Genomic DNA, 22,986 nt, shown 5'->3' with positions numbered 1-22,986 from the left:
GACAAATTTAGAAAAATGCTTTGCATAGAACTAAGCTTGATTGTAAATAAAAGTCCAAGTCTACCGTCGCTATTGGCAACTCGCGAACCTGGCTGTCTTATTCAAATAAAGATCGAAAGAATTCAATTTTCTGCAGTTTAGAAAATAATAATAACAATTGTTAAATAATATCCATCGTTGTATGTGATCTATAGTAGCCCAACAATAAATGGACAAAAATGTTTCCCGCAACTAATACAGCAGAGCGAAAACTCGGGCTACTTTTTGCACCCGAACCGGTCAAACTTATTCACACGGACTCGGGGATACACTCCCATGTGTTTCCCTATTGGCTCATCAAAGGGGGGCTTCATTGCGTCATGAGCGCACAGTTCACAGTCTCTTCAAGAAACTGAATGTAGACAACCTTAAAATCGTGCGAAATGACTGCATCTTATTACATCAAAATACTCATCATCAGGAAAACATTAGTCATTGTGAATAGATTCACAGACTTTACAAAAACGCTAAAATGAAAAAATGTGTATGCATGTGAAATAATGAAATTATGGCAGAGTGTATAGGCTACAGCGAATCAGTCCGCACAACAAAACTTTCCAGGCGTGTTTAAGCTTAACCCTACCGAATAATGTAATCGTCTAAAACTGGTTCGAGTAGCCAACACCCACAAGCACCCACAATCACCGACATTTACAATCCACTCCCAAAATCGATAAAAGAAAAAGATGCCAAAAAAGTAAAAAAAAAAAAAAACCCCAAAAAACAGACCACTTATAATTTTACAATCGAGACAACCTTGATGATAAATAGACTGATTTTACATTGCAGGGCAGTCATTTCCTAATCACAAATGACCACTTGTGGTTCTAAAAATGCATGTCGGGTAGAAAAAAGCCTTTAATAACAGGTAGGATCAGTTAAAATGTGATAGGATGCGCGTTCGCAACAACTCCCCGCTCCTGTTATGCAGGGTGTGTACCACTAGGAAGGTGAGAGGCGTTGGGCTGCCAGACGGGAGCGATCTCTTTCGTAGGATCGCAGCACTGTGTAGAGCACCATTCCTTTGTATGCTGGAAGATTATCACTGAGTTGGCCGATAGGAGAGGAAATCTTCGATAGGAATATGGATGTTTGCCAGTATCACGAAAGGTACCATGGATTAGCCTACATGGATGATAAGGCAAATTTTGAGTTTGAAAATCTGCATTTTACTTAATTGCATCTCGCGTTTCACCAGTCCTGAACTGTTACGTTGCGGTAAATAAGGGCAAGAATACTTGTGATTTCACTGCACACGAAAATGTTGCGGAAAAACAGTGCTGTGTTGCGACCACGGACCCAGTCAATAGGAAAAAGATGCGAGACGGTGAAGGTGGTGGTTCGGTGCCGCCCTGTAAACAAGAAAGAGGAAACGATGAATCATGAGAAAATTGTCGAAGTTGATACCAGATTAGGACAGGTGAGCATCCAGAACCCGAAGACGCCTGGATCCGTAATGAAAACATTTACATTCGATGCCGTTTATGACATGGCTTCAAAGCAAAATGACTTGTATGATTACTCATGTAAACCTCTCATAGACTCTGTGTTGCGTGGTTTCAATGGGACAATATTTGCTTATGGTCAAACAGGCACTGGTAAAACATATACTATGCAAGGATTACCAACTGACACTGAGAAGCGTGGAATCATACCAAATTCTTTTCAGCACATTTTCACACACATATCCAGGTCTCAAAATCAGCAGTACCTGGTTCGGGTGTCGTATCTGGAGATCTATCAGGAGGAAATAAGGGACCTCCTGTGTAAGGACAATAATAAGAAACTGGAACTCAAAGAAAATCCAGAGACTGGGGTTTATGTCAAAGATCTTTCATCTGTTGTAACCAAAAACATCAAGGAAATCGAGCATGTTATGAACTTGGGAAACCAGTCCAGGTCAGTTGGATTTACCAAAATGAATGAGCGCAGTTCTCGATCACATGCAATTTTTGTTATAACAATTGAATGTAGTGATATGGGTGTTGACGGGGATGAGCATATTCGTGTGGGAAAATTAAATATGGTGGATCTTGCTGGTAGTGAGCGACAAAGCAAGACAGGGGTTCAAGGGAAGCGTCTGAAAGAGGCCACAAAGATCAACCTATCCCTCTCTGCTCTTGGAAATGTTATCTCAGCTCTGGTTGATGGAAAAAGCACCCACATTCCATACAGAGATTCCAAGCTGACACGCCTGTTGCAGGACTCCTTAGGAGGCAACTCTAAAACTGTTATGGTTGCCACTATCGGTCCATGCTCAAACCATTATGAGGAGACACTGACCACACTAAGATATGCCAACAGAGCCAAGAACATTAAGAATAGGCCAAAGATTAATGAGGACCCCAAAGACGCTTTGCTTCGAGAATTCCAAGAGGAGATAGCCCGTCTAAAGGCTCAGTTAGAGGAACGAGGCATGCTGGCGAAGGAGAGGAGGAGGCAGAGGAGAAACAGTATGAGGATGAAGAGAAGCTTCAGCAGTGGTGAAGTAGAAATACCCAAAGACGGAGACATAGGAATTGTTGAGACTGTGCAGGAAGAGGGCAGTGTAGAGGAATCCTTGCAGGAACAGGTGGTGCCCAAGAATACTGACAATGTCAGCCTGGAAGTTAAAGCCAAGTTAAGTATGGCAGAGGAGAAGGCAAAAGCACTGGAAGATTTACTGAAGGAACAACAAGCTATGGAAATCATGATTGAAAAATACAAGGTTAGAATCTCCTTTAGTTTTGTTTCCTTTTACCCTCACACTGTTTGCTGTTTTACTAATAAAGCAACATTTTTTCAGACAAATGATATAGCATGTGACATAACTTTTAGGCCATGGAGAGTAAGCTTTTGGTTGGTGGAAAGAACATCATTGACCACACTAATGAGCAACAGAAGACGTTGGAGCTTAGGAAACAAGAGATCGCTGAACAGGTAAAGCTCCAAGTATCCACTTATCATAACGCAATTAAGATGTCAGTTTGGAGCAGTCAGAAAATTTTGTTTGTTGTTTGAATAAATATGCATTAAATGTTGTAGATGAGAAAGGAAAGGGAGATGCAGCAGCTGATGTTGGAGCAGGATGAGGAAACACTAGAGCTGCGAGAGACTTTTTCCACACTACAGCAGGAGGTGGAACTTAAGACCAAGAAGCTGAAGAAGGTGACATAATGATCCCTTGACTTGGATAAAAATTAGACTTGCAGGGAATATGGTAGCATTCTAGCATTCATTCTTTACATACAAGTTTCTGCTTTTTGGGGCCTCCTTTATTTCTTGTCATAGGAAGATCCAGATATGTGAGGTTCTGATGCAGGATTGTTGTAAAGTGGATGTACTGTATGCTCTATCTATTAATTTGTATATCCTTATCTCATTTGTGTGTGACACAGATGTATGCCAAACTGCAGTTGGTGAGAGCTGAAATGGTAGACATCATTGATGAGCATGTAACAGCCAGACAGGAGCTGGAGCAAACACAGAATGAGCTCACAAAAGAGATGAAATTCAAGTACACATTACACCTGTTCACAAACACCTTCTGTGATATGCACTGATTGAAACGAATATGCATGCACTAAAACAAGCACTTAGCAGAGCTCTCTTTTATCATCTGTAAAGTCCCATGGTTCATACTTTTGCAGGAATCTTATTATTGAGAACTTCATACCTCCAGAGGAAAAGAACAAGATCATTAACAGGTTATACTTTGACAGTGAAGAGGACCAGTGGAAGGTCATGCCTCTTATTCCCTCTGAGAAGTGAGTAAAACATAGCGACTGCAAGGGTATTACACATTGTAATGAGTTTGTAACAACCGATGACAAATCCTCCCTTTAACTAATGCATAAGAAGATGTGTTTTTCAATAAAACTCATCTGCATTGTTCCAGTAACTCTCCCCGCATAAGGCGCAGACCGTCATCTGTGGTCGGATACAAGAGACCAATCAGCCAGTATGCGCAAGTTGCTGTGGCAACAGGAGCTCCTCCAAGATACAGGGTTGGTATATTTATATCTATCCTGTGATCCAAGAATACACCCACTGTAAAATATATAAGTAAATAAAAATCTGAGATACAGAGATGCTTATTTGTTCGTTATGTACAAGTATACATCCCTGTTCACTGAGAGCTTTAAACAGACTCATTTTCTTGACTCTGTGTAGGCAGAGAATATCATGCTTTTAGAGTTGGACATGACACCCCCGGCCATGTTCCCTCTGAATTTACATGGAGCAGAGTTGACTTCTCAAGACTTGCTCCGTGACTTTGGTCATTATGGGAGGAAAACCACTGCATCGCGGGTAATGAAGGCCAGATCCTGGTGAGTTACTCATGTTCTGACTGTCCACAACCAATGTGTGTTTGAAGCGTCACTGTTCATGAACCTTACTTTTCCTCCCTAAGGTACCAAACATCCCGGCTGCCCTCTTCCTCATCAACTTGCTCTGTGGGCTCAAGCAGCTCCCACTGCACCCCTGCCCTGGAGGGGGCATGTGCTGCCATTCACAAACCATGAGGCACCAGTTTAGCACTTCATGTAATAACTGTGTGATTGCTGCGTTATACCTGGGAATGTCTCTGCAGAGGTCCTGAACCTCTTTGATCTGGAGTTGTATGGCTGAGCTCTTCATTCACCTTGCAAGGAGTTTTGGCATAAAAGCATCAAAAATGTTTAAGCACAAAAGTATTCTGCTTGTTTCATATCTTGCGTAAAATGAATCATGTAAAATGTGTGAATTATTGTGATGATGTCATGTAATAAATTGTTATGTCAGCATATTGCATGATATTGTAATGAATCCTTGTGTGATGACTAAAACAGTTTTATGGGAAATGAGGATGTTTGGTTTTCATCTGTTGATACATTACGTGATTTAATCAGTTAAAATGAGAAGTAATCTCAATATAGTTATAGTGACCTCTAGAGGGTAAATGCTATTACAACTTTGATGCCACAAGATGCAGCGTCATAAATATGCTAACTTTAACCTTCGGGTGCGTGTTAAAATAAGGTAACTTGAACGAATAATCTATCACAATATAGATTCCACATATCAACTAATTGCGTCATATCCACAAAATGAAACTCTTGGCAAGCAAGGCAATCGATGTTGCACAAGGTCATGATCGTCAGATGTTAAATTAACCCCTTAAAACCACAAATCTCTACTATTTTGAAAGTCGTATAAGCATCCGTAAAATACAGCAGCATTCAACATTATCTTTTCATGCTACTGAGTTTCGGAAAGCACTCTTTAGACCAGCGGTGACATGTTTCTCTCCATCTGTCATTGTACAGTAAGATGACGTCTCCCTATGGGTCACATGACATGCTCCTTACAGTAAAACCCCAATATGGCAGAGATGGCAGATCTTGCACGGTAACTAAAGCAACATAGCCATACAAACAGCAACATACACCCAAATTTGGGCGATTTTCGGAAGAGACCGCAAACATGAGGGAACGACAGAAGAAAAAGAAGGGGAGGACGTGGGCAGAGGCAGCAAAAACGGTAAAACTATATCGTTGATGAACGTTTGTTTTGCTTGTTTTCGCCTCGCGTTCCCACTTGTACAACTGTGTTTATGAGTTCATGACCCGCTGGTGCAGACGGACTATTGCGTAGGCATTGTAGGGCCTGGTTGTCGGTTAAGCCGCAGGAGTTGGTGTAAATTGGCTCAGTGTGCTCACAGATATACGATTATCATTGATAATTAATAGGTTTCACACGTCAAATACTCTAGTTTTTAACTTTTCACCACAGATTGTATTTCATGTTGCCACACCAGACATGTTTATGCGCATGACGTTTCAGTCCTCAGCTAACCTAGCTAGGTAGCTAGCTACTCCAAACTGCCAGTTGCATGCTTAGCAACTAAGCTAGCTAGCAAGAAGAAAGTGCTCTCATGTCACAAGATTTAACGATCGAAAAGATCACAACTTCGCTAATACCTACACGTCTCTCAGCAGGTCGTTAGTTTCCACCCTTGTCACTGGAAACATTTGTATCCCAGTGTAGACAAACCATTTCATACTTGAATAATGATGGGTTAGCATGCTGGAAAGGAAAGTATACAGAATTCTACCGCAGGCTGAAGCCTGCACGCCTTTGACGATATCTTTTTAGTATTTAATCACATGTTTTATAATGATGCAGTAAAGTGCCCATAGCTGCAGAACTTTCAGCGTTTTTTATCTTTAGGTCGGTAGCTAGCTTAGTCGCTAGCATGTACATAGCAACCGGTGCGGTAGTGCACTGCATTGGGTCAGTAAGTTATGGCTGGATTAGGCACAGTGACCTTATTAAGGAAGTTAAGGAAGGTGAGGAGCGAAACAGAGTTCAATACATTTATTAGCTGCTGCATTTTATGTCAACAGTTGTTCGTTCGCGATTGTGTGTGTAGCTATATTTAAAAGAGGGATATTCTTATTTATGGCATCTCTCCTGATGTAAATTACGCCAGTTGTTTCACTTTCCCTTTGTGTTAGGAACATGATAAACAAATACACACAAAAGATACTGACCGCTCCAGACAATATACAGAAATGGCGCTTTAACGAAAATGTTTTCGCTAAATCCATCACCATGTCCTCGTTGAACTACTGATTAATTGTAATTCTATTACTACTCATTCATCAGCTTCACTTCTGAACAGAAAAACAGTACCATGCTTCAGAGACCTTATAAAAAAGTCATCAAGCTGTATTTTTTTCAGTAGGTACCTCAACTCCCATTGTTTTTGTCTCAGAATTGTTAAGTTACTCAAAGGTTGCAAACAGCAGGGGCTACTCTGCCAAATAATTCCTGTCTCAGTGGGTGGGTGGATCTTTAGATTGAAGACCTTCAAAAACTGGTGAGACATTATTTGGCTAATCTTGTTTGTCAAGAATTAGACCTGCTGCCAGTCTCAGTGCTTATAGCTTAAATATTACATTATGCCTGATGTCCTAACTTTCCTGATTTCCTGATGTCCGTACCTATTGGCTGTAATTTAAGTGCAAGAACCAGTCTGTTTTTCAACTGAATATACATTAGAACCAGCCAAACAAAAGTGTTAAATGTGCTTTTTGTGATGTCTGATTTACATTTTCAGGATGAAAGCTTTCTGTTTCCTTGTTGAATGAGGAGATAGTCCAAACACACACAGGAAATGAGTCATGCTTGGCTTAGGTCACCACATTGCTAATATTCCCAAAGAGAGAAGTCTTGCCATCCCTTTCACACAGCTGGGCAGCTGGGGAGCAGTTACTCATGGGTCCTGTTCCAGTGCCTGAGCTCATGTCTAAGCAAACCACATGGCTTAGCCAGTTTATCCAGACACTATAGTCAAACCACAAGGAGAAAAAGAAAGAGCATTTCAGTAATGATTGATTCCTTGTGCCAAAAAGGAGACACATTTTAAAGCTGTGCTTACACTTCCATATAGATGTTGTTGTCCACACAGGCTATTAAGAATTACTGGAACAAGAATAGGATTGGTTTAGCTTTTTATTCAGATGGCAGAGTGATTCATTGTATACGTGAGCTAGTGCAATTACTTGCTTTTAGTCTTTGGACAAGACTAGAGTTGATTCTTCATTCATTTTACAAGATCCTCTGTACAGTCATTTTATCAAACATGAGGTTCATTGTCAGACCATTAGTAACATGAGCAAACTGAAGTTTTGATTTTGTGTGTTTTTGGACTTTTAATTTTTTACTGAAATTTTAAAATCTGATTTGCACCCCCATAGAAAATACAATAAGCTAATACTGGCATGCTATTGGATTTATTGTGAAAAAGTTTTGACTAAATTGGCAATCATGTGATTCCAAACATATTTACATGTTGTTACAGCACATTCGTTTAATTAACATAAATACATTACATTTGATGTCACTCCTCATAGAATTCATTTTTTTGTTTTTACACTTTACTTTCTTCAGTTATCCAAAGAACAAAAAAAACATTGTCTTTCTTAATTGAGTATTTGTATCTTTCTTGAGACTACTGTCATTTGGCCTCAGCGTTGTTTCTTTATCACCTCGTTGCTCTGATTTACTAAGAAGCAATGTGTTTAATGCATAGTGTACATTCAAGCACCATGAAGAGCTGCTATATTACTAAACTTAACCAAGCGAAAAGTGAGTTTAGTTTTTAAATTCTGTACATACTAATATATTTTCATCTTGACAACAGCCTTTGTTTTGGCATTGGTCTGAGTATACTGTGAAATCCCTTTCAAACTGTGCTTTCAGGTGCTGGAGAAGTACCCCAATACACCAATGAGTCACAAAGAAATCCTCCAGGTGATTCAGAGAGAGCGGCTGAAAGAGATCAGGTGAGGTCAACTTCCAGAATTTTTTTTTTTTGTTAGAAGTCAAAGATCAAGCCTGGTGTCTTTGTTTCTGATTTTTCTTATTGCCATCTGTTCTGTTTTTTTTTTCTTCTGTTTTTCAAACATTAGAAAGGTAGTACATTTCAGATTATTTTTTTTCCACATTTTTTTGTTCTGTTTCGATTGGTTGTTCATAAAAGTTCCCTTTTTTGTTGAACGGCAATTGATTACACCCACACAGTTCTAATTATTACATCTCTTTTTTGTTTCATTATATCTTTTGTCTACCAGAAGGTAAGAATAAACATGAGTTTACTCACCCTGATCCTCTGTAAACTAACTATAATCTAGTCAACTGTTGCATGACATTAATCTGCCCTGAATCAGCAAAGCATGCCAGGGCCTGTGAACCCCAAACGAGAGACATCGTAGCCATAGTTCTCACCATAGAGCTTTTTCCTTCCAGTAATGGAATGCACTGTAGTACACTTCACTGTACTGTAGACTGATTTCTCACTCTAATTGAACCTTTACTGTATTTCCTGTGTGTGTGTCACCTGTTTGTAAATCTCAGATTAACTCTCCTCATTTGTCCTTTATGTCCTTTATATCCATTTGTTCTTTATATCCTTTGTGTCATTAATAATGTGTGAAAATATTAGATATAGTACTTTTTATTGAAAATATATTTAATTCCTACCTTTAATTAATTTATTTAATTCAGGGTTTAATTAACTCTGCTGAATTCTAAAATATATTCATATACTGTAGGTGCTGTATTATACATGTGACATACTCTGGCCACCAATATGACACTATGAAACAGTAATTCAACTTTTTGGCTAACTATTTGCAATTTATTTGCAGTCTTGGTGCCACTTAAAGGGCCTGTAATTGCTCTTTAAGAAAAAGGATTTGATTTTTTTTTGTCAGTGCTATGCACCCACGTAAATCTGAGTGATCTTCCTCGTAGACAGTTGCACTGCATGTCTGTTTGGTGTAATGGATGAGGCCATTTGGGTGATTGTTGTGTAACTGGAGAAACTCTTGTTTTTATATAGTGGGACCTCCCCCCTGGCTTGCCTCAACGCCATGCTCCACACCAACTCTCGTGGGGAAGAAGGCATCTTCTACAAAGTTCCCGGCCGTATGGGTGTCTACACACTAAAGGTCTGTGAGCAAAGTTTACACTTGAAGACACTCAATGGCCACAGTCGTCTCTAAGAGGAAGTTGTGTGCATACTCCTTTTTGAGATGGATGCACGCTCAGTTTCCTCACACAAGTATAAACTGCACGATCTCAAAGCATTCACCCTCTCAGACATAGAGTGATTTCCCCGCTTGTGTGGAAAAGATCGTAATACAGGTTTACGTGGTCCTGACTCAAAAGTCTTTGTAATCATCACTCAAATGATGACTCTGCAGATGTGCTAGCACAATCGAAACCCACAAACAAAGCTATGACTCATCATTAGGAATTACATTTTCTCACTTTTGTAAACGTCCTTTTGTAAGTCATGCCTACTGATCATTTTTACACCCAGACAGCAGCATAATGGATTGATTTGGGTGTGTGTTGAACAGAAGGACATTGCGGATGTGGTGAAAGAGATGTCAGATGAGCCCTCTGAAGACAGCAGCGACAACCTTTCGGATACCAGAAGCACAGAAAACAGCAACAACAACATTAACAACACAGAGGGTCGCAGGGGAAGGTGGAGGAGAAGAGGTAATTGTCTTGCTTTCATATGACATAAGGATTCTCGTTTTTTTGCCAATATATCAGAACAAGTTAAAACAGAACAAGACAGGCCCGTGAATAACAAGAGTAGCAGTGCTTAGCATAAGTGATATGCGTATGCAAAGAGCTTATTAATGTTTTTTTTAACCCACAAGTTTGTCATAAAGCTGATGTGCAAGTATTGTAAATCTGTCATAACAGGTGACATAAGTAAGATGCTATTCTTAGTTATTAAAACACTGAATCTTGCAACACCAAATAAAATACAGTAATGACACATTAGATGAAGCATTAATTTCTCTAATAGTTCAAGACTGATTTGTAAATCTATGTGATCAGTTATAAATTGGTGAAAACTGTTTATATCTCATGCTTAGAAGAGGTTTAAGGTTAGAAGGTTTAAGGCTGATGGCTAATATGCTTCCCATTGCCATTTGAATAGGTCATGACTTACAGTCTCTAGACTTTAAATATTTTGGAAGTATTTAGCTTTACCATCCTGATTTTATTTTCTGAAGTGGTTTTATTTTCAGAGATGTAAGCAATATTTTGCATGCATTTTGCAAGGCGTATAGAAATAATAAGGAGGTTAACAGTATGTGTGGTAATGAAGTTGAGTCGTTTCTTTCTTTGCTCTCACATCAGTCACATATGCAGAAGCAAGTCTTAAAACAGGAAATTGTTTTTTTTTTTTAAACTTGATTCTTACCACTTCCTTAAATACATGAGAACGTTGAGGAGGTGCTTAGCAAACAGAAGACTAAAACCCCGGAAACCCTGAAAAAAAGCAACAAAAAATCTTGTTTATGCATATTATGAATAGCACTCTGAACTGTAAGACAAAAGATAATTAGGGTAGATTCAGATTAAATTACCTATTAACAGTTGCACCCAGCAAACTAAATTGGTTTGTTGCGTGCAAGAGAAGGGAGGCAACTCTTCGAAGACCAGGAAATAATCATCTAAAGGCCGGTTTTACATTCATGCTTCTCTGTAAGTTTGTTTTTATGCAATTATACGAATATTTTTTTGAGCACTTGCTGTTGTTTGTTAATATTATATGCACATCTTGCACTGTGAACTATAGGGCTTTCAAAATACCACATTGAAATGTTATGGACATTTATGTTTTTTGTCTTTTTCGCTGCCTTTAGAATCTAGGGTTTAGTAGTTATAATAGTGTTACTGTAAAAATGTAAAAATGATTGTTGAAATATAACTTTAAGAGGTTGGGCGTCCATAACCAGATATAGGTTACACCTGTTTTTATACTCATCATTAAAAGAATGTGTTTGGGAACATTAAAAATGAAGGCAAGTGAGCTGCAGAAAAATGTACAGTTGTCAGTGAGAATACTAAATAGGTTTTTAAATGTAGTTTAGTTGAGAGCATGCAGCGCTGATATAAAACACTCCAAAAGGAGATGATAGATTCTCTTGCAACTGAGGTGCTACTCACTTTAACAGTGACACCATGGCCAAATATTAGTTGATGTAAAATATTGACTTCTTAATATAATTTATTAAATCATTGACATCTTAACCAGACGATTATCTGTTGCTGATGTCAACCCTGTACTCTGAGGTTGGATTGTGGTATCTCAACCTAACTGGGTGTTGTAGGATGTGTACTCATTGCTGGGCGCCATTCTGTGTCACAGTGCCAGCAAAGCTGCAGTCCCAGCCTTCTCCCCCACAGTCCCGCTGCTCATCACCGTCCGTCCCCAGCAGCAAGCTTATTTCTCCATCCCAGAAACACAGCAAGAAGGCCCTTAAACAGGTGCAACCATCCTGCTTGTGACTCATCACATTCTGTCTGTCTGTCTAAAAATCATTTTTAATGGAACAGGGTATTTCCTAGATCTATCTATCTATCTATCTATCTATCTATCTATCTATCTATCTATCTATCTATCTATCTATCTGTCTGTCTGTCTGTCTGTCTGTCTGTCTATCTATCTACCTATCTATATATCTATCATTTGCAAGCAATTTTAACATATACAAATAATTTCATTGAATCTGTTTTTTTTTTTTTGTCTGCCTGTTGGGCAAAGCATGTTACAGGTAACATGCGGTAGTAATAAGCTGTATTGTGTTCAGTTGATATGGTTCAAAAGTAGAGCTGTTTGCAATTAAAATAATAAATCGCGATTTATTGCATGCGTTTGTGCTGTTAATCACGATTAATTGCAAATTTTTTTATCTGCTCAAATTTTAACCTAATGAAAGATTATTCAAGTACAGTATGTCTATAAACGTGAGTGGACAAAATGTGTTTCATCCAAATGTATTTATTATTTTCCAGCTATTTACAGAAAACCTACCCCACCAACAGGAATTTACAACAGCAGCTTAACATAAGACAATTAAAAGTCAAGCAGCCAACATTATTAGTCTACTCAATATGAACAACTTTACTAATCACATTCATTAACTTCACCCAACAGCACGTTTGCAATTTTGGAACTTGTGCGTTTTGACTAATTCCAAAATTTTAAATACTACTCTTAGATATTGCAGACATACATTTCCATTTCTTTGCACTGAGCCAGTTGCTTAGACACACAAATCTGCTTAAATTTTCGGATGATAAGGCAGCTCGCTTACTGTACAATATGTCCAGAGATGGAAAACAACCTCTCACAAGGTACTGATGTGGCAGGTGACATTGTCAGCTAGCTAGCTAACCTCCTTGAACTACCGGTTATTTGAAAGGTTATATTAGGATTTGCATTAACGGTGTTAAAAAAAATTAGTGGTGTTAAAAAAAAAAAACGCGTTAGCGCGTTATTAACATGTTAAGTTTGACAGCTCTGTTAAAAAGAAAGCAGTTCAGTGCTTAGTCATTTTTCTTTCTGTCTGTCTTTTCTCACATTTGACTGTAGGCGCTTAAACAGCAGCAACAAAGAAACCAGAGGAGACAGTGTGGAATAACCACAGGTTCTAGTCCCAGACTTCTCATTAAGACAGTCAAAGACATGGCTGATTCAACCTCCTCCAAATCAGGTACATACCTTATCACAAATAATATTTTGTTTTATTCACCCAGGATCCAGGAACTGTACAAAAAAAAACTGTTTTAAAAAATACATCTGGATTCTGATGGCCTTCATTATTTCAGAACAGTTGTTTTGATTTTGGTCAGCTCAGACATGTACACAAGAGCAAGCTTGAGTGAAAGTAACGCTTTCCGCTTCAGGATATTGCACTCATGAAAAGTAAATTATTCAGTTTACATTCCTTAAAACTGCAAGCCACTCAGTTACTGATTTAACACCCCAAGTGGTCTCCATAATGTGTCATAACTTCTCCTCCACCATTACTTAAATCCATAAATTCAACTGTTGATCATTTCAGTCTGTAGACACTGTTATGGATTACTTAAGTGTAATCTATATTTGCGTGCAGTGTGGGAGCTGAAACAGTCTGAACGATGCCCAGCTAGTCCCCAGAACTCCACCTCCAGTTCCTCCTCCTCTGTCAAGGCTGACGTGTGCCATGCCTCAGGTGCCAGGAAGATGTCTCAGCGGTCGAGTCGGCTTAGTGCCCGTGAGTGGGTTTATCCGTGTTGTCTGTGTCACTCTGTGTGGTGCAACAGTGTGCAATCATTACAAAGATGTCTTACTCTGTGTTTTAGGGCAGCTGAGACGAACCAAGTGTGAGATTGACGTGGAAACGCCAGACTCAATCCTAGTGAACACTAATCTCCGAGCCATTATCAACAAACACACATTCTCAGTTTTGCCCACAGAGTGCCAGCAAAGGCTGCTTAAACTACTGCCAGAGGTTGACCAGCAGGTAGGTCTGACAGCTACAGACTGTCATGACAGAGTTACATGGTGTTTTCAAAACTGTTTTCAATCACTTTTGTATTTTAAATATCATACAGATACATGAAGTGACTGTCAGTGACTAAGACTATGAACATATGAATAAATATACTTGTCTTTTTCATGAGGTTCTTGAAATTATGATAAGCAGGGTTTTTTGGTATAATTTTGATGATAATGAAAATGATGATGATCGTGAAGATGATGATGATGATTGAGGTGATGGTGATAATGGTAATTAATACAGTTTCATGATAATGGTGATGCATGTTTTCATTCTAGTCCTGCATGGATGGGATGCTGAAGTTGACCAGTTCTGCTTTGAACAATGAATTCTTCACATCTGCTGCACAATCTTGGAAGGAGAGATTGGCAGAGGGTGAGTGTTAGTCTTCACGATTCTAATTGAAACATAATGCTCAGAGATATTTGTAATGTGACATGTTATGTTTCGTGGCTGCAGGGGAGTTCACTCCTGAACTAAGACTGAGGATGCGGCAGGAGATTGAGAAAGAGAAAAAGGTGGAGCACTGGAAAGAGCGTTTCTTTGAAAGTTACTACGGTGAAAAGTAAGTCTGCCTTTGTTCTTTACACTTACACCTTTACTATAACTTCCATATAAATTAACTCATGCACAGTACCAGAGCTTTTTACTGTAAATTTAAAACTAAAAAAATTTCTCTGTGCATCCTTATTGCTCTCTCTCTCTCTCTCTCCCCCTTTCTCTCTCTCTCTCTCTCTCTCTCTCTCACTAGGTCAGGATTAAGCATGGAAGAATCCCAAGAGTTGACAGAGAGCAGTCCTGTGGAAGCAAAAATCCCAGTACAACCTGCAGAACCAGAATTCAAGGCAGAAACAGGGCAGCCGAGTCAGGTCACTGAAGGCAGCAGCAGGGAGTCCAGCTCTAAAGAAGAGGAGGTGAAATCAGAACTCATAGTAAGTCATTCAGACACAGCAGACACAAAACTGGCCTCACAGGATCCTCAGCTGGAGAGTGTGGGTACAGCAAAGGAGGAGCCATCAGCAGTGCTTGAAAGGCCTGCTGAGGAAGTGCTGAAGGCTGTGACAAATGTGGAAAGTGTGAAGAGTGTGACAGGTGTAAAAGCACAGGAAAGTGAAATTAAACCAGAGACCCCCACATCATCTCCTCATCATGAGACCCTCACCTCTCCTAAAGGGAAGGATGCTCAGGCTGGTGAAGGTGAAAGGTCCCCCAGTGAGGTTAGTCAGGTATCTATGGAGGAGAGACAAGTGACATCACCCATGCCAGCTGCCGTTCCAGAGCCATTGAAACGGAAAGCCTGCGGTGATCAGGAGGCTGAGCTGACTCCAGAGAAGAAGCCTCGCATGGCTCAACCAGAGACATCCCCATCAACCTCATCCACCCCATCAACCCCCACAACCCCTACACCAACAGCAGAGCAGAGAGTGCCTCCCTTGAAGGTAGTGTTTTTTTTCCTGTCTGGTGCCTTACAATATTCTTACTTAGTGTTTGCTGTCTCTTTGCAGCATAACCCAAACGACAGAGAGTAATATATTCAATTTTGTAGGAAGTTTAAAGGATACATTAAAATGAAGTGTGGTAGTGCAGTAGAAATAGGAGTAATATGAATGAATTTCCCCCTGATTTTGCAGATCCCTGTGTCACGAATTCTCTCAGGTCCTGTATCGGGGGGCCAGGTCTCACCCAGGGCTCCTCTTCCCATGACCGTGCCCAGTCCTCGGCCAGGTCGCACTGGAGCCCGCACTCTGGCTGACATCAAGTTAAAAGCTCAGTTAGCCAAGGCCCAGCGCGCAGCTGCTGCTGCAGCAGCAGGATCATCCTCATCCAGAGGGGCCACACCAGGACCAGGACCGGGTGGAGGCACTTCCACACCATCGCCAGCTCAGTCCCTGTCTGAGGAGCTGTCACCAGCAAGCAGCAGAAGCCAATCTGTCTCGCCTATCAAAGTGAGCTCTGTGTCACCCACACCTGAAGGCACAGTGACTCCTGCCCAATTTTCACCCTGCTCAGGTTCCACAAGGCAGATAGGTTTGGGCTTTGCTCAAGGCCAAACTTCAGTAAACGAAGGCAGACCTTTGATGGGGTCTCCGAATACTCAGAGCACATCGGAAAGTCAACGGGTCCCCCTCCTAGTAGGTGGAACAGTACCAGCACCTTTAAAAATGAGTGAAAATGTCAATCAGCCCAGTCTCCAGTCTCTTGTAAACACAGGTTCTCTGTCATATAGCCAGAGGCCTCATGAGACATCTACGTTAGGGGCCTCTGTAACCAAACCTAGCTCATCAATTCCTGCAAATAACCCTCTTGTTACCCAGCTACTACAGGGCAAAGAGGTTCCTCTTGAGAAGATCCTTCCGAAGCCACTTTCAAAGACAGAGGTTCAGAATGTGAGCTCTTTCTCTCGAGACATAGGCCTCTCTACCACAGCCCGAGCAAGCAGTGAGAGGCTAAACTCTGGTGACACAGGCAACAGTAGTAGGTCTGGGCAACAGGTCTCTGGCTGCTCTGTGCCATCCAGTAGATCTGGGATCAGCACAGAGCTCACACGGCATCAACCAGAGATGCTTGACAAGGATACTCAGGAGCAAATACTCCAGGCTCTGATGCATAGAGCACAGCAATCCCACACATTCTCAGCGTCAAGGTCTCAGCCTTCTCAGTACCAGTCCTGTCAGCTTGGTCACCTGGAGGGTTGCCAGGACCAACCGAGGTTCCCTCTTGGCTTCTTTGGACGGAAAAGGTTGTCAAAACCTGCCATGACAGGGCATTACCTTCTCAATGTGTCCACATATGGCCGAGGATCTGAGAGCAGTAAACGCCCCCACCTGGCCTTGACCACAAGCACTGCTCTAGCAAATCTGAAGAAGGAGAATGTGGAGGGTGAAGAGGGTGCTAAAGATGGGGAAGAATCACTAGGAACATCTCATACTTCCTCTGGAAGACCCTCAAACCTTTCAGGGGTTAAGGTGGAGCAGCAGGGATATTCCATCACAAAGCCAGACCAGGGTCGAGGCAACCAGCATTGCTCTGGTATAAAGTCTGAGTTTCCGTCAATTTCCTGTTCATCTTTGAAAGAGGACAGTGGCCTGTGTGCAGAGAACATTTCTGCAAGAACCAAAGAAACGTCCCACAGAATGCACCTTGATACCTGCAGTAGCAAACAGGGTAACTCAGAGCCATATCAGGCAGCGCCTCATGTAGGTACTGACCCAAGTCACCAGCCCCTGCCACCATACCAACCTCAGAAAACACATGACAGTCAAGAACCCGTCATTGGCACTTATTATGGCGGTACCATCAGCATGTCTCTTCCCCCGGCGTTGAATCACAGCAACGCCGGCACTGTGACATCTCCGACCATGACTGAGGACACTGAGGGTGGGGGCAGCAGCGGGAGTGTAATGTCCTTTTCAGTGACTGTCACTGCCATACCCGCTGGTCACTCACTGGACCAGAGTGACCAAGCTGAGGCCTCACCAGAGCAGACCTTCATGGAAGGGTCTGGAATTGAAGATGTTCAGTCAAAGTGCTACTGTCGATTAAAGGCCATGATCATGTGTAAGGGATGTGGGGCCTTTTGTCATGATGACTGCATTGGCCCTTCCAAACTGTGTGTCTCATGTTTGGTGGTACGGTAATGGTCGTGATGTTGATAAAAGTGGTGATTCTTATCAAGACAGTTTGTCAGAGAGCAGAGAGTAAGCAGTGGTAAGCAGGAGTCCTTAACTGGCATCTACAAGTGTAGCACTTAGCGGAGTGATTCAAGTACTCATTAAACATCAGTTTTCAGTGGAAAGTGAGGCTTTTACAACGTTCCTCTTTGCCTGGCTCTCTTCACAAATATCACAAGAAAGGAGGTTGATGTAATTTGTGCAATGCAGCATAATACTCCTTTTTAATCAAATAACAGCAAAATGAGCACCTTGTTTGTTCTAGACTTGAGACACTTCTTGAATAGTGGCAATATTTTAAACGTGAATTTGGTTTTTTTGTGTGTGCGTGTGTACTATTTTTTTAACATAGGATTTTAGAAATGGATTACGAAAGAATTAATATTTTTGTATAGAAATTGACGTAAAAATCATTATTGTTCCCCTTGCATTTTTCTATTGGTCCATATACACGGAAGCCTCAAATTTAACACAGCCTCCATTTTTAGAGAGAATCTTTTACATAAATACATACAGAGTATGTAAAGACTGTTGGATAAATGACATGTACTACCACAGGGTCATTGTCTTGATTCAGTAGAGCTGTTATCTGTAATAGTTGAGACTTCCATTTCTCAAGCAAAGAGCCACAGCTGAAATACCAAGTACTTTACAGAATTACTGTGAATATATATGTATGTATGTATGTATATGTATGTGTGTCTGTGTATACACACACACACACACACACACACACACACATATGTGTAGATACATATATATGTGTGTGTGTGTGTGTGTGTGTGTGTGTGTGTGTGTGTGTGTGTGTGTGTGTATATATATATATATATATATATGAACCTACCTTATACCCAGGCTAATGTGGTACTAATATGCTTAACATCCGCCAGTCAAGGGGAACAGGGGATTAACAGTAACTAGTTATTTATGGAGCAGAAGGGAGTTCTGGTGTCTTAGATAATCATCAAATGCTCACAATTTCCATGTATATTTGACAGGCTTAAGAGGGAAAGGGAGGAATGTGTGTACTGATTTGAATAGAGGATTTAAGTTGGCAATAACTTGTATATTTACAATATTTATGAAATCTGAAACATTTTGTTTAAATTGAGGAGAATACCCCAAAATCCTCCTTTAAAAAAATCTAGTTATGATAAATTCTGAGAAAAATTTTGTAAGAATTGCACATTACTTTTGTATGTACTTCAGGGCAAAGGACTTGAATAAATGCTTTGCCTGTCATCTATGGATGATAACTGCTCAACTAAGGTGAGCTGAAGCACTTCTGAAATAGGTAATATAACGTGCCCTCTCAGGCACAAGCCCAGGTCTTTATCATTTCAAAATATATGCTCATAGATGAACTGTTTACGTTGCTCCTACTAAGTGTGTGAACTGACATTGCCTCTTGAAAGAAAACCTGCAAGTGTATATGTTCCTTATTTCCAGTGTCATTATATGTTTTAAAACAAAAAAAACCCCATAAAAGTTCTAATATTCTTTTCATAGTAGCTATGTGAACAGTGAAGTACGGAAGAACACTCACAAGGGAGAATATGAAGATTTGTATTTCAACTTTTTGTACTGTAAATATCAGCTTTCCTTTAGCTGTACATGAAATTAATTTTCTAGCTTAATTTTATGTATCTTGCTTGAACATATCCACTTTGACATCTCTAATTGCAAAGGGGTTTTATCTGTGACAAACTTTTTCGACCACACTATAGAATTGTGTTTAAACGCTAAATATCGATCTATAGTTCTGTCCTAAAACAATTCAGATTCACGTGTCATTTTGGAGCAATTGGTACATTTTAGTACAATGATAATGTGCATGCTATGTGCTTGCATGATTCCAAATACCAATCATACAGGATGATCTGCCTAATTACAAATTATTTTTAGTGATAATTTTCTTGGTAACATACCAAAGTGATTTTAATGGAAATTAAATAATCACAATTTGTTTTTAATGTTTGACTAGTTATGCAAAGTAATATATTTTAAGTAATATATTTTAATATAAAAATATATTTACAAATCATTTTTAATGGAACAGGGTATTTCCTAGATCTTTCTATCTATCTGTCTATCTATCTATCTATCTATCTATCTATCTATCTATCTATCTATCTATCTATCTATCTATCTATCTATCTATCTAGTTAGCTGTCCCTTTTTGTTAAGCCTATATCCAGGGTGTACAGAACACTTTATACAGACTTTTATACCTGATTTTTCAGACCCCATGCAATTTTTTTTAATTAATCTGTACATTTGGCTGTTTTTGCCTGGAATCTCTGTACCCACTATGTCAGTGGTATGGATTTGTAAATGTATGGAATCTGTTTGTGTTCTTTGTTTTCCCCCATCCCATCAGTTGCACTGAGTTGGCTGAGTTGGAGTTGTAAGCATTGGAAAAAATGGACTTGTGGTATACGTCCCCTCTGTGTGTGACGGGTAGACAGAGCCCAGGCTATTGTGGTGATTCAGATAATGTGTAGTTTTGCTTGTGGTTGTGGGGGTTGTTAATCTAACTTTTCAGGTATAGTCACATGACCTCCCTTTGATGGAGTTAATGGAGTACTTGCAAATATAGTTTTGTTTTTCTTTTGACAGAAATATAAAACTAAACAAAAACAAACAGAGACCTTTTAAGATAGGACTGTGATTATATATCTTTTTATTGTCTTTTGAAATCGGGTCTTTATTTCTTTCATTATCCACTAATTTTTTTTTCTAAATAGAGATTTAAAAGATAATTTGATGATAAATAGCTAATGCATAGTGCATAAATATGAATCATATTAAAATTATACGTAATGTGAACTTGATTTGATATTTGATAATTGATAATGATAATACCTCCATTATTACAAGTTTGATTCTTTTTTTTATTTTGATAAAATCAGAACAGAATTTTACATTAGATAATTGTTTCTTAATATAAAGGAATTTTCAGAGCCCAGCAACCCTAATTTGTCCATCAGACTTTTACAAAATATGATGTATCAGTAGTTATTAAAGAAATGCCAGGTCTCTGTAAATATGAAATCATCCTCTTGCCAAATTAAAAGGTTTAAAAGTCAAGTAGGAAGAGTGTGTTACAGATTAAACGATGTTTGTGATGGTTGTGGGCATTTTAAAATGTTAGCTTGTTTGGCCCTTATGGAGAGTGTGTCCCCCTGAAATGTGTCATTTTATTGTTAAGGTTTTCAGATCTTTCTATGTACAATAAGGATGAATGTAATATAGTAACTGTAATCAGAACTTGTAAGCAAAGTGTATTTTATCATGAAATCTTATGAATAAAATATAATAAACCAGGATAACTGAGTTATTTTTTTTATAATGAAAAAAAAAGAAGACTATAATGCCATCTTAAGATGAGAATTGCCAAATCAACTACATCAGGATGCTTTTACAGAGAAAGACTGAGCAATGATAAGGCAAGCATTGAATATGTGTCTAAATCCTCACAAGTTTCTTTTCTACATTTGATTACTTTAACAATCGGCATTATCACTGTTACAGCTCAGGACAGTGCATGTGCGCCTGAGTGTTTGTGCACGCGCGCCTGCTTGCGCTCTGCTGTCCTCTGCCGTTCGGTGATGCTACAGAGAGCAGCGCATTCGCACAGTGGGCGACTTCTGGCTACCGCAGTTCGTAAGACTGAATCAAACGGAACAGCAGCCACGACAGAAATCTGACGATGGAGAATGGTTCTACTTTTAAATTGTAGTCGATTATTGTCTGTCAGTATTAAAACCTGCGAAGGAAAGAAAGCTGTAATGATCTGTAAGAAATATATATCGCACCGATCCAAGACCACTTATCCTTCCCATCAGATGCTGATAATGGTAGCGCAACCTGCGTGATTTCCTGCTGGTAAGATAATTTGCTAATGATTGCTCTACATCCCCTTGTAATGACAGGCCTGCTTATACGGCTACAGTCAACTTAGTAGCCTACGCGTATACAAGAATTCTCAGCTAAATTATTTGTATGCATAAATGTATATCGAATGTAGTATTTGCATTACCACAATTATTGTCATAAAATAAGGTAAATATGGACTTAAAATTGACCGTATGGCCTCTTTTGAAGTGTCTTGCTCTGCACCCTAATATTAATTTCTAGCTAAAAAAAAAAAAAGGGTTCTCACAGAATGCGTTTTTGATGCCAAGTGGAGTATCCTCTGCCGTTCGACGCTACCGCATTCGCTGAGTACTCACGTTGACTCACGTCAAAGAATGTTGTCATTACCGCGGAGAGGTGCGGTTGATGTGTAGTCCACTTAAATCGGTGAACCATTCGTGATTGAATTCAACATACGTCTTCCCGTTCGGATGCGATATCAAAGAAAATGAAGATTTTTAAAAGACGCAGAGAAACGCTGGAGAGGGGAATCCACAATGTTTTAGTGATGATCATCCCTCTGTCATTCACATGAACGAGGCGAAGCGAATGACATAATGCTTGGAGACATTGTTCACTACTCGCCTAAGCAGAACAGTCCATTGATTTTATGTTTTTAAAGATCAACCGTGTTAAAGATAGGTTGAAATATTCTCTCCACGTTTTAAACACGCGTTGTTCTTGATGTAAAAAGATGTTTCTGATGTGATAACAAATTCGGTGGTAATGGTGAAGGTATGGGTTTGCTCACAATTATTGTGATTCCCAATTTCGAATTCTTCTTCTTAGTGTCATTGTCGTGGTGATGGTCGTGATGATGATCACGACGATGATGTTTTTTTTTTTTCCCCTCATCACTATAAAAACATAAAGTGTACTGTTCCTCTGTGTTTGATCAAACAGGCGTTTGATGGTCACATACTTGTATAGCCTTTTCTTAATGCCTGTCCATGACTCCTGGTTTTTGCCACTCACTGAATGGCTGGAATGTGTTCTCTGTCCATCATCATTAAGGAGCTCCTAAGCAGCACTTGTGTCATTAGCCCACAGGATGCTGCCTTTGCTGACTGTAATGTCAGGGAGAATCATCGTTTGCGCAGAGCATGAGCACTCAAGTGCTCTCTTGTCAGAGCGAGATAAACAGCATAATTGAGCTAACCAAAAGGCCTTGAAGCTACTATGTTAATAAATTATGTGAGTAAGACAGGCAGGTTCTTGGGTTTTTCATGACTTGTAAATATCCTCAGCTTAAATGTCTGTCTAATGTTTTTTTTTTGTTTGTTTGTTTGTTTACTTCTACAGGGTAACTCACTTTTGTGTCACTTTGCCTGAAGTCCAGCTAAGCAGACAGGTAAATATAAAATGTTTGTACAGAGACACTTATCTCCATACAGCAGAGTAGTTCAGATCAGAGTGCGAATTATACAATGACAATTGAGGGGGTCAACTTTTTCTCCAGGCCTATACAGCAT

General features: G+C 39.7%; 2 protein-coding genes across 4 annotated transcripts; both read left to right on the top strand.

Annotated features, from left to right (window-relative positions):
- Positions 1-1,300: 1,300 nt before the first annotated feature.
- kif3cb (kinesin family member 3Cb) lies at positions 1,301-4,544 on the top strand. The gene is made up of 8 exons (XM_030786875.1): positions 1,301-2,746; positions 2,857-2,958; positions 3,064-3,186; positions 3,417-3,535; positions 3,669-3,785; positions 3,917-4,025; positions 4,192-4,349; positions 4,433-4,544. Exons 1-8 carry the CDS (start codon positions 1,301-1,303, stop codon positions 4,542-4,544), a joined length of 2,286 nt encoding a protein of 761 aa, XP_030642735.1.
- An 850-nt stretch (positions 4,545-5,394) lies between these two features.
- On the top strand, positions 5,395-18,210 carry asxl2 (ASXL transcriptional regulator 2). Of its 3 annotated transcripts, XM_030786966.1 has the most exons (14): positions 5,395-5,541; positions 8,269-8,351; positions 8,640-8,642; positions 9,410-9,518; positions 9,933-10,077; positions 11,750-11,868; positions 12,977-13,097; positions 13,500-13,640; positions 13,729-13,889; positions 14,204-14,300; positions 14,385-14,490; positions 14,677-15,364; positions 15,557-16,037; positions 16,137-18,210. In XM_030786966.1, exons 1-14 carry the CDS (start codon positions 5,485-5,487, stop codon positions 17,561-17,563), a joined length of 3,738 nt encoding a protein of 1,245 aa, XP_030642826.1. In that variant the 5' UTR covers positions 5,395-5,484; the 3' UTR covers positions 17,564-18,210. The 3 variants fall into 3 exon arrangements, with proteins under 3 accessions (XP_030642826.1, XP_030642825.1, XP_030642824.1); XM_030786965.1 differs by having other exon boundaries at positions 12,977-13,094; positions 13,578-13,640; positions 15,557-18,210; XM_030786964.1 differs by having other exon boundaries at positions 15,557-18,210.
- Positions 18,211-22,986: the final 4,776 nt, after the last annotated feature.

Source organism: Chanos chanos, chromosome 10, assembly GCF_902362185.1.
Source record: "Chanos chanos chromosome 10, fChaCha1.1, whole genome shotgun sequence".
NCBI lineage: Eukaryota > Metazoa > Chordata > Actinopteri > Gonorynchiformes > Chanidae > Chanos > Chanos chanos.
This window is presented reverse-complemented; position numbering and strand designations above follow the sequence as displayed.